The following is an 11,925-nucleotide window of genomic DNA, read 5'->3' as shown; positions in this document are numbered from 1 at the left end:
GCATATTGGGTCCACTCAGCAGATACCTTGGCTGAGCATATTGGGTCCACTCAGCAGATACCTTGGCTGAGCATATTGGGTCCACTCAGCAGATAGTGGAGCGTTTGTGGAGCGTGGCTGACAGCAATGCCACAATTAATAATTTGTGTGATTCCTGCCTCAAGACGTCGGATAAACACGATGAAATATGCACAGCATGTTAAGAAGACGATTATTTACATGAGCAAACAGATGGTATGAGTGTTATAGCCATTACTCAGCACACAGGGTTCAACAGAGAGGCCTTTACCGTGCCAGTGTGCCAAAGGTCACAGAGCAGAGGGGCCTTTACCGTGCGCCAAAGGTCACAGAGCAGAGAGGCCTTTACCGTGCGCCAAAGGTCACAGAGCAGAGAGGCCTTTACCGTGCCAGTGTGCCAAAGGTCACAGAGCAGAGAGGCCTTTACCGTGCCNGGCCTTTACCGTGCCGGTGTGCCAAAGGTCACAGAGCAGAGAGGCCTTTACCGTGCCGGTGTGCCAAAGGTCAAAGAGCAGAGGGGAAATAACAACCACCACACACTCCAACAAAACCTGACCATCTCTCTGCTCAGTTCTCTATTCTAGGAAATGGCCTACCTCTTAAGCATCACTCATTTACTTCCTGTCCAAATTCTGCCATCCAACTTCAATGCAGACCAACCCAGAATACTCTATGGAAAAAAACATTTGAATTTACATTCTGCCACAGCCATCATTCTCCTATGACGTACAATTCATTCTGACCTAGAGCTATGCAGACAGAAACTCTGCAGACCATTCAGCGTACCCTCTGAATGACACAGTGACTTGCTGTGTACAGTGTATTAGAGGACGAAGCGGAGAGTAGGACTGCTTCATTACCGAGCCCTTCATGGCGTAGGGCCCTCGTGCCTGCCTTGTGTTGGTAGTACGGAGGATTGGAGATAAAAATAGACATTGTCAAGTGAAGCAGCATCAATGGCTATGATGAATGTGGGAAATGTCAAGAGTCAGTGCATATTGTCTCTGAATAACATGAATAGAAAATCCCAATTCCATGATTATCATTAAAAAGGTTTATTTTTATTCAAGGTTTAGTTTATCATCATGGTGTATAACATTGGCAGCAAAAACCCAAAATTTAGTGCAGTCCATGCCTAAAAAAAAAAAAAAAAAAAAAGTGATAGATGTCCACAATGTCAGGAAATCAACATGCAAAAATTTGGTTGGAGTCTTTGTTCCTGTGAAGTCATTTTCTTTGAGGGTGAAAACACGTCTGACTTCACCAGGAGGGAGACACGTGTTTAAATTGTTGCCGGGAAGGAAACGTGTTGGAGAGATTAGAAGCAAGATAAAGGGTATGCAACTACGCATCACTCAGGAGGGACGTTTTGGAGGATGCCACTGAGGCATTGTTCTTAACTAAGCCTTCGGATGCTGCACCCTCAATTGGCTCTCATCGACAGCCGCCCATAGTGGCTGTGGGCTGTGGCCAGCATTAGCATTGCCATAGCAGGGAACTTCCTTTTTCCCCTGTTGCTCATTGCTGCTAGCAAGACACCCTGCAAAGGTGCACTTGAATACTCTCAAATACTGGAGCGTGAACACACACACACATCTTCACACACCAACACAAACATCACACACACACACTACAGCACACACACACACACACACACACACACACACACGTACTGTGGCTACATAGGATACAAAAGTCCTTACCGTTTTTACAGTACAAGTCTCTTCTTTCAATGTTGTTACAAACCCCCGTTAGCATTAAAACACAATTATTAATGCATTATTAATATCATCTATTTAATTGATCATCTGGGTTACTGTACTGTCAGCCCAAACTGTATGTTAAAAGGCTCTTTCCTAATGCAGATGAATGATGGGGACCTTTGAGTAGTGAAATCTGCGGTCCCCTCACGGGACTGTCTCATGTGGGCCTGCCTCCCGTCTCTAGTCCCCATCGTCCAATTATGAAACACGAGTGTGGCTGCTCCCGTACAAACTCACATAAAGGATATTTGAGAAGTTCTCCCCCTTGGCAATGACGATAGGTAGGAAACCTAACACTGCACTAGCTTGGGTTTGTAGTTACCAACAATAAATCATTTTTCAATAGCTTGTCAACAATAGGTTCTGTGTCAATAGCTTGTCAACAATAGGTTCTGTGTCAATAGGTTCCGTGTCTATGAGTTTGTGCAGAGAAATACTGTAATCCCTGGTTTCTTACTGACTGGTACAGTAGCTGCAAGTCTGTACTTTGTGTAGACAAGACTAGCCCCGTTTAAAAACTCACCTAGAAGGAGTGGTTTAGGGAAAACGCCTACACTTTCCTTCTGCTTAAAAAGGAACATCACGTCCCCACAACAGTCAGCATATTCATTATTGGGCAACAACAAGGCAATCCTATAGAAAATCCCTGGATGGATATTTGGATCAGTGGCACAATTACAGACGGTTAACACAGCGTATCTCAACAGGAATGGAAATAATGAACGGCAGCAGCAAAATAAGGCTTTATGCATGGCCAGATGTAGCCGTTCTGGCACTGTCAAAACAAACTTTAACAAGTGGGGCCACAAAACAGCAAAAGAACAGACCCTCATTTCATAGAGATAGATGGGCTTCCATGAGTAAACTCTTCCCCTAACTTGAGCAATGCTCACTTTTCAGTACTGGGAGAAGGTAGGCTGGTAAAGCTCAAGTTCTGAGATTCACTTTGCAAACATAGACAACTTCACAGGACCGCAAGAGTAGGCCCTTTGTCTTTCTCCCACTCCAGCTTCTATTAGCACACAGCAAATTCTCCAGTGTTACATGTTTCCCAGAATGCCTTGCCTTTCTGGTGAATTGTGGAGTTACCACCCATGACTGTATTTGTTAGTGACAGAGACATGGTTTTTGCAGTCTTTTTTGTCCTATGGCCTTCACACCAAGTGAGATCCTAAGTGAATATACACTGCTCAAAAAAATTAAGGGAACACTAAAATAACACATCCTAGATCTGAATGAATGAAACATTCTTATTAAATAATTTTTTCTTTACATAGTTGAATGTGCTGACTACAAAAATCACACAAAAATTATCAATGGTAATCAAATTTATCAACCCATGGAGGTCTGGATTTGGAGTCACACTCAAAATTAAAGTGGAAAACCACACTACAGGCTGATCCAACTTTGATGTAATGTCCTTAAAACAAGTCAAAATGAGGCTCAGTAGTGTGTGTGGCCTCCACGTGCCTGTATGGCCTCCCTACAACGCCTGGGCATGCTCCTGATGAGGTGGTGGATGGTCTCCTGAGGATCTCCTCCAGACCTGGACTAAGCATCCGCCCACTCTGGACAGTCTGTGGTGCAACGTGGCGTTGGTGGATGGAGCGAGACATGTTGTCCCAGATGTGCTCAATTGGATTCAGGTCTGGGGGAACGGGCGGGCCAAGTCATAGCATCAATGCTTCTCTTGCAGGAACTGCTGACACACTCCAGCCACATGAGGTCTAGCATTGTCTTGCATTAGAAAGAACCCAGGGCCAACCGCACCAGCATATGGTCTCACAAGGGGTCTGAGGATCTCATCTCGGTACTAATGGCAGTCAGGCTACCTCTGGCGAGCACATGGAGGGCTGTGCGGCCCCAAAGAAATGCACCCCACACCATGACTGACCCACCGCCAAACGGTCATGCTGGAGGATGTTGCAGGCAGCAGAACGTTCTCCACGGCGTCTCCAGACTGTCACATGTGCGTGTGAACCTGCTTTCATCTGTGAAGAGCCAGGGCGCCAGTGGCGAATTTGCCAATCTTGGTGTTCTCTGGCAAATGCCAAACGTCCTGCACGGTGTTGGGCTGTAAGCACAACCCCCACCTGTGGACGTCGGGCCCTCATACCACCCTCATGGAGTCTGTTTCTGACCGTTTGAGCAGACACATGCACATTTGGTGGCCTGCTGGAGGTCATTTTGGAGGGCTCTGGCGTGCTCCTCCTACTCCTTCTTGCCAAAGGCGGAGGTAGCGGTCTGCTGCTGAGTTTGTTGCCTCCTACGGACTCCTCCACGTCTCCTGATGTACTGGCCTGTCTCCTGGTACGCGCTCCATGCTCTGGACACTACGCTGACAGACACAGCAAACCTTCTTGCACAGCTCGCATTGATGTGCATCCTGGATGAGCTGCACTACCTGAGCCACTTGTGTGGTTGTTGTAGACTCCGTCTCATGCTACCACTAGAGTGAAAGCACCGCCAAGCATTCAAGTGACCAAAACTCAGCCAGGAAAGCATAGGAACTGAGAAGTGGTCTGTGGTCACCACCTGCAGAACCACTCCTTTATTGGGGGTGTCTTGCTAATTGCCTATAATTTCCACCTTTTGTCCTATTCCATTTGCACAACAGCATGTGAAATTTATTGTCAATCAGTGTTGCTTCCTAAGTGGACAGTTTGATTTCACAGAAGTGTGATTGACTTGGAGTTACATTGTGTTGTTTAAGTGTTCCCTTTATTTTTTTGAGCAGTCTATTATCAGTAAACATTGAATTACTCAACATGTTACAAGTATTTTTTTTAAAAAGGCTTTATTTTGAGGGCTTAGGTTTACCCTAATACAGTGGCCTGAAACACATGGTTTTTAGGAATGCAAGTCACATTATGCTTCCTTGTGAAGTTTACTTCCTAATAGAATCCAGCTAGAGTTGGGATATCCAACATATGGAATTTGTATTCACCAATAACCTGAATTCAGAATGACTGCCGGGTTGGGAAGACTAAGATAGGAGACTACCTAAACTGGAACAACAATTTCAGTAATGGGTGGAATAAAACAGATTGGATTAGTTTAGAAAAACGTATGTTATATTTGAGTAGCATAAGATTAATTAATCAATGTATAAAAACATAGATATTGAAACAAAACTATTTTAAAAATCTACCTGCAATAGAGCATTTAGGGAAATATGATAATGATGGGTGTGGTTTTGGTTTTGGTTAAACACTGGTTATTAACACCAACACTTGGGTTATTTTACACCAGCAAGTGTTAATTTAACACCCGAATCAACACTAGAAATGTTAGGTAACACTGGCCAATTTGCTGTGCATGTAAATGACTGTCCTGGAGGAGTGAACATGAAGGGCCTGTAAACTCCCAACAAAAACAAGCGGTGCCATTCAAGGAAGTAAGGGAATGGCTCTGTTATTCTGTCTCCTATACGCCTGGCTAACCAGAAACTGAACACAACCCAGCCTGCGTCTCAACAGGGACCTAGAACAGAGGGATGGAAGGCTAGAAGATCCTCTAGACCACCATGTTCTGGCTGCCCTGAAGCTTAGTCTCACCAGATTTACATTCTGGTCATCATCATTCTCTCAGAGTAAGAGATCACATGGGCGGCTGCTCTAGTGGACAGCTGCTCCCTAGACAGACCACCTTCAGACTAGTCCATAACCAAGCTCCCTAGACAGACCACCTTCAGACTAGTCCACATGAACCCAGCTCTCTAGATCATGTACCTTGACTCTCAGACTAGTCATAATCCATAACCAAGCTCCCTATAGAAGAACACTTCAGACTAGTCCATACACAAGCTCCCTAGAAAGACCACCTTCAGACTAGTCCATAAACAAAGCTTGCCCTAGACAGACCTCTTCTAAGTACCTATGTTCCATACACCAAGCTCCCTAGAAGGACGACCTTCAGACTAATCCATAACCAAGCTCCCTAGAAGGACCACCTTCAGACTAGTCCATAATCAAGCTCCCTAGAAAGACCACCTTCAGACTTCTCTACAGCCTGATAGGTATGAGATCCACCAGAGGAAAGCTTTTGGCATGGAAAGGACAGCGGCACACACAAAGTGTCACAGAGGTTAGCCAGTTGCCGCTAGTGTAACTTACACGCACGTGAAGCAACTGCAGGGGACATGATGATATCCAATCCAGGCAGAGTTGGGTAGGTACCAGGTGTATCAGAAGTCTAGCATGTGGGTGTCAGTGTTCAAGCTAAGGGAGGCCTACTTGCCCTTTCAACGGGACATGATTAGTACTGCTGCACCCCTCTAGCTCCTCCTGGGCTTCTTCTATTTATAGCGGCATCCTACAGTCAGCGGGGATCAGGAAGTGTCTGTCTGTTCAGCTTCAGAGGACGCTGACCTGTTACCTGATAGCCCGGCCACTGATGCCAGGGCCAGGCTGAGGACCGCAGGAAGGCTTACGCGGTGCTATAAAGGGTAGTTGCATCATAGACCCAGCACTGAGCCAGAGAGCAGAGGCTGTAGGGTGAATCTCATTAGACAAAAGAGGCTGTAGGGTGCATCTCATTAGTCTAAAGTGGTCTCCTCTCCTTTGCATGCACTGATATGAAAAGTGTGAATAGGTTTAAAGGAAAATGAAATGTGGAGAAGACTAAGTTTTAACCTCCCTCTCAGGTCCAACTAATTCACCTCACCGATCACATCTCCACAAGGTTTCTGTTCCTCTGAACCAACTTCATAGTGGATGTGAGCAGTCTATAAAAACAGACACTGATAAACCCACTGATTGACATGCCATAGTTAGAAGAGACTGACAGACCGATAGCACTGACAAATGTTGTCTGTAGCCTAATTATTGTACAACGTCCACACTCTGTGGTTTCACTACTTGGCGTTGTGTTCTGGCTGTTCATTTTTCTCCCAGAATGACATGTGTGAACCTCTTTCAGAGTCTCTGATTGTATGAATGTAGTAGGCCAGACGCTAGAAGGAATCTGCTCTTTTTCCTCTATTGTTTCGCTCGAACATCACAGAAGCAAAATGGGATGTTATTTGGGCCGGAGTGGATCAGAAGCGCTAAATGTATTCGGGTAAAAGAAATGGAGTGAGCGAAAGGAACTTGTAATCCTCAACAGCCTGAAAACGCACTTTCATATGGTCGTCGGTCAAGAAATGCTAGTCGCTCGCGCGAGTCCTTCTTTAAAAACGCAGACTGGGAGACAAGATACTAATCTCAACCAGCACACTTGCCAAAGAGCCAATTCCCTGAGAAACGTATCAGACTCTCTGTGTCAACAGAACGCTATAGTAGGAAGGAGGAGGGTGAAAAACCTAACAACAAAAATCACTATTGAAGAAGAGATGTGGCCTGGCTGGATATACCAGTTGGCTGTAATGTGACTAAGATTGTCACACTGAAAGGTAAAACCGCATAACAATAGCAGTTGCTAGGGGGAAAACACTGGGCTCATGCTAATGTTTTAGCCTGGTTCACTTGGTTTGGTTCAATGCCCAAAGTCAGGCACCATAGTTTGGGTTGGACAGTGTTGGCAAATGCCTTCCAAGTGCACATTCCCAAAAGGGGAAATAGTTTTGTATTCCACTGCAAACTATTCCAAGCCAGCACTTTCCTGAGCCATAATGGGCCGCTGTCACAGTACCAGTGTCTCGACCTTCGACCTCAGAGGGCGAGCTAAAAAGAATGTTTCTGACAAACAATGGAGAGGCAGGGCTACAGCGTTCCAGGTTGACATCCTAAACTATGTAGCCAGGTCCAACATTTCCATACAGGCCTGCATCCCAACTTGAGACACGACAATGTAAAATAATGCAAAGTGTCTGTACCTGTTCAGATGGGGAGATAACACACGAGGACAGTCACCACAGCTATAAATGGAACACATTCCTAGAAGTCGTGTGCGCACACACGTTCCGATACATTAGTCCAGTCATGAAATAAACCGAGGCTTTCCTTTCTCGTCTGATAACACCATCACCACATTAACCAAAACAAACAAAGCAGGAGCGGGGAAATGAACAGGAGGCTCTTCTAAAGACAACTGTGTAAGATTAGAAGCTAGAGGACATGTTGACTCTGAGTGAACAGTCACTGTTGGGGACATTACACCGTACGTCACGGCAGAGTAAAGCATTTGCCAACACTGTCCAACCCAAACTATGGTGCCTATGACAGAGATCATCGCCATGCATACCGACACTCACGTAACAAACTCAGCACTATGAATTTACTCCCAAAGTTACAGTGATGACACATTGACGTCTCAGCTCCGTAGCGTCTGTACTGTGGTTATTCTTGTCAAACAGGGTCTGACTTTTGGTCAACGAACCTCCACGACCCCATCCAGCTCTACCACTGCGGTGTCCTTGAGGCTGATGTTATCTGGTGTTGCTGTCAGCTGCTGCCGCTGATTGGGCAACAGTGCAAAGAAAGAGAAATTAAAAAGTCAAAATCGTCACTCATCAATGATAACCAAATACATTGGTCTGGGCACATGCCTATGCCTTCCAGGTTAGGAAGAGTTGACATCCCATTAGCATTTGAGTAATTTAGCAGATACTCTTATCCAGAGAGATTTACAGTGGAAAGAAAGATAAATTAAAAGTCTCAGGAACACACACACTGGCCCACCTGTGCAGTAAACCTGTCAGAACTACAGTAACAACATAGTAGTACCAGTGAGAGTACTCTGTTGAACTCCTCCTTTAAGGTCATCACTTCCCAACTGCTGAGTCTGACCCATATGCTATGAATACTCAGTCTCTGCTGATGTAACAAGGCCACAGCTCCCAGCAACCCAGAGAGTAAGGCTACTTATTAAGAGGGTGTCATCTTCTGTAACGTTGCCCTAGTGACGCATTTTGCCCTCTGCTGGGTCGGCCAGCTCGGGGTCCTCCTTGAGACTCCCTGTGCCAGGTCCCATGTCAGGATATGAACCATGACTACTCCCAGGGTTATTTACCTATATGATCATCGTCACTGGACATCTGCATGTGTGTGTCAGTCCGTCCATCTGACGTATCCATTATCACATGGTCTAGAGAAGGTCAATAGTCAGACAGGGATCAGTGTCAGAATGATGTAACAATTCAATTTGCAAAAGTTCCTGCTCTAGCAGATGTGAACTGGTTCATGTTGAGGGGGATGGTCTAGATGAGCTACTAGTCATCCATCCCTCTGTTCTACTTCCCTGTTGAGACTCAGGCTGGGTTGTGTGTTCCCAAGGCAGCAGCCAATGACGATCCTTAATAAAAATACAAATACATTTGGATCCAGGTTGTGTAATGGATACTGGACAGTGTGGTGTAGCCTACCCAACCCTTCAATGTAGGCCAACATGAGACAAGACCCTGACTATCTGGGTTAGTGATGGAGAAACCCGTCTGTATAAAAGGGGTGGATTACACAGAAGTGGCAGCTGTGCATTTTGATTTTCATTCAGACTGCAGCTGATTTTGTTTTTACAGCATTAGAGAATCAATAGAGAACAGTTCAATCACAGTTACACAGTTTAGAACAAAATTGAAATGTCTTATTCTCAATGAACAGGGGTGTAGTAAGGTAGACTATTTGCGAAGAAGAGTTGGCCTGTTTGATGTGAACATACAGACAGGTGTGGCATTCTTTCCCAATCAACTGCAATATATATTCATTTATTTTACACCACACTGCACCCCCCTCCCCCCAAAAAATACAAAATAGTGCAGTTGATTGAGAAAGAATGCCACACCTGTCTGTATGTTCACATCAAACAGGCCAACTCTTCTTCGCAAATAGTCTACCTTACTACACCCCTGTTCATTGAGAATAAGACATTTCAATTTTGTAATAAACTGTGATTTAAGTATTCTCTATTGATTTCCCAAAGGCAATATCGCGCATGTCACAGCATCCCATTTCTTCACCACGACTCACCTAATGTTTTGACAGCAATCTGCCGCGTTAAAGGTGGAGGTAGGTTGATACACACCAAATCCACATCCTGATGCAGCAAAACGTCGTCGATTCTATTGGTATAAAACGGTACGTTCATTTCTTTGGCCAGCTCCTCGGCTTCCTCCTGAGTCCGTCCCCATAGAGCCTTGACCGCGAATCCTTCGTTCTTCAAAAGCGGGATAATCACCCGCGTGGTCAAGCTGGTGCCAAACACGCCGACCCCGGGAAGCATGGCTCGAGTTCCGGTATTCACAACCAGCTTCACAGCATACCGACCCGGCAGACGCGGGGAGAAACGAGATTGTTAACATCAGGTTGGTGATCCACCTGCGCAGATCGACCGGGCACCTCTCATTTTATCATTCGTTTTACTCCATTTGTCATAGATATTGTCCTATACACCGTTATTCCAACTACAACACGATAAGCCGTGTGTTATTTCTACATATCAACATTCAAATGCACCATTCTTTATGATCAGCGATCGCGCACCGCACTCACCGATGGACATGGCATCTTTCCTGTAACGCCCTCGTTACAGATAACGAAACCACGAAAATGAGTCAGAATTTCCTCTTTGCAGTGTTCTACTGGGGTTGTGAAAATGCATACCAATCGCATTCAATAAGCCAGGGAGGATTCCTGTATTTAAACGCATGCAACGCCGATGATCCAGCGGTATTATACCGATTGTTATTGATGTTGCAACCCAGTTATCCACTGACTGTTCTCGATACGTCAGCCTCCCAGCATGATCCCCTCCCAGTTTTAACCCTCTCGTTCCTGGCATGAATGTAACGCTCACCATAGTGCAGCCCTTACAAAACTAGGGGTCGCGACCCCATGTGGGTACGCCTGATATGAAAATGGGGTCGAGGGAGAATTGTCTAAATCCTGGTAATTTATGGGGCTCCATCCATCTATGGGGGCATGGCGCGCAGGCCTCTACACTCTAGTTATGAATGTGTCTCCCTCTGCTATATAGACCTATTGTATGATACACCCATTGAGCTAGAATGGATACACCGAAAGCAACGGGCGGCAAAAGAGCCGAGCCAGCGCAGAACTCGGATATAGATATATACAATATGCCTATGTGACAGACATATTTGGGAAACTGAACTAAACGCATGCAATACAGGGGAAATACTAAAAAAATCTACAGATGAGTGACCGAATGATCTTTGCCCCCAGATAGATGAACACGTCATAAGCCATGAAATAAATGTTTAGAATGGCATGAAATTAGCTTTAAAACGACAACAACAAACTTAGCCTCATGGCAAAATGGCAAAATGTGTAGCATAGCAGGAAATTAGGTCAGAGATTTTATTTGTACATTTAGGGGAATTTTATGAGGGAAAATATTTGTTTTGGAGATGTTTTAAATACTTGAAATATTATTTATTTCCATGTCGGCTCTACGCTTGAAAATGCCCTTGTCCGGATGAAAGGAACCCAATTTCAAACTCATTTTGGACCATTCCTCTTCACAAAACTGTTTCAGTTCAGCAATATTCTTGGGATGTCTGGTGTGAACCACTCTCTTGAGGTCATGCCACAGCATCTCAATCGGGTTGAGGTCAGGACTCTGACTGGTCCACTCCAAAAGGCGTATTTTCTTCTGATGAAGCCATTCTGTTGTTGATTTACTTCTGTGTTTTGGGTCGTTGTCCTGTTACATCACCCAACTTCTGTTGAGCTTCAAATTGGCGGACTGATAGCCTTACATTCTCCTGAAAAATGTCTTGATAAACATTTTTTTTGTCGATGATAGCAAGCTGTCCAGGCCCTGAGGCAGCAAAGCAGCTCCAAACCATGACGCCCCCTTCACAATACTTTACAGTTGGGATGAGGGTTTGATGTTGGTGTGCTGTGCCTTTTTCCCCCCACACTTAGTGTTGTGTGTTCCTTCCAAACAACTCAACTTTAGTTTCATCTGTCCACAGAATATTTTGCCAGTAGCGCTGTGGAACATCCAGATGCTCTTTTGCAAACTTCAGACGTGCAGCAATGTTTTTTTTTGGACAGCAGTGACTTCTTCTGTGGTGTCCTCCCATGTACACCATTCTTGTTTAGTGTTTTACGTATCGTAGACTCGTCAACAGAGATGTTAGCATGTTCCAGAGATTTCTCTAAGTCTTTAGCTGACACTAAGATTCTTCTTAACCTCAATGAGCATTCTGCACTGTGCTCTTGCAGTCATCTTTGCAGGACGG

The 11,925-nt window shown here is 45.1% G+C and overlaps 1 protein-coding gene across 1 annotated transcript in view; it reads right to left on the bottom strand.

Annotated features, from left to right (window-relative positions):
• Positions 1 to 10,458, bottom strand: part of LOC112071877 (glucose-fructose oxidoreductase domain-containing protein 1-like) — a 32,929-nt gene extending 22,471 nt beyond the window's left edge. The window contains exons 1-2 of the mRNA XM_024139309.2: positions 10,208 to 10,458; positions 9,686 to 9,965 (exon numbers count right to left, since the gene is read on the bottom strand). Coding sequence (XP_023995077.1) covers positions 9,686 to 9,965; positions 10,208 to 10,327 — 400 coding nt within the window. The 5' untranslated portion in view covers positions 10,328 to 10,458. The remainder of the gene's footprint in view (positions 1 to 9,685; positions 9,966 to 10,207) is intronic.
• Positions 10,459 to 11,925: the final 1,467 nt, after the last annotated feature.

Source organism: Salvelinus sp. IW2-2015, unplaced genomic scaffold (genome assembly GCF_002910315.2).
Source record: "Salvelinus sp. IW2-2015 unplaced genomic scaffold, ASM291031v2 Un_scaffold1755, whole genome shotgun sequence".
Taxonomy (NCBI): domain Eukaryota; kingdom Metazoa; phylum Chordata; class Actinopteri; order Salmoniformes; family Salmonidae; genus Salvelinus; species Salvelinus sp. IW2-2015.
Note: the sequence above shows the minus strand (reverse complement) of the source record. Positions and strands in the feature narration are given on the sequence as shown.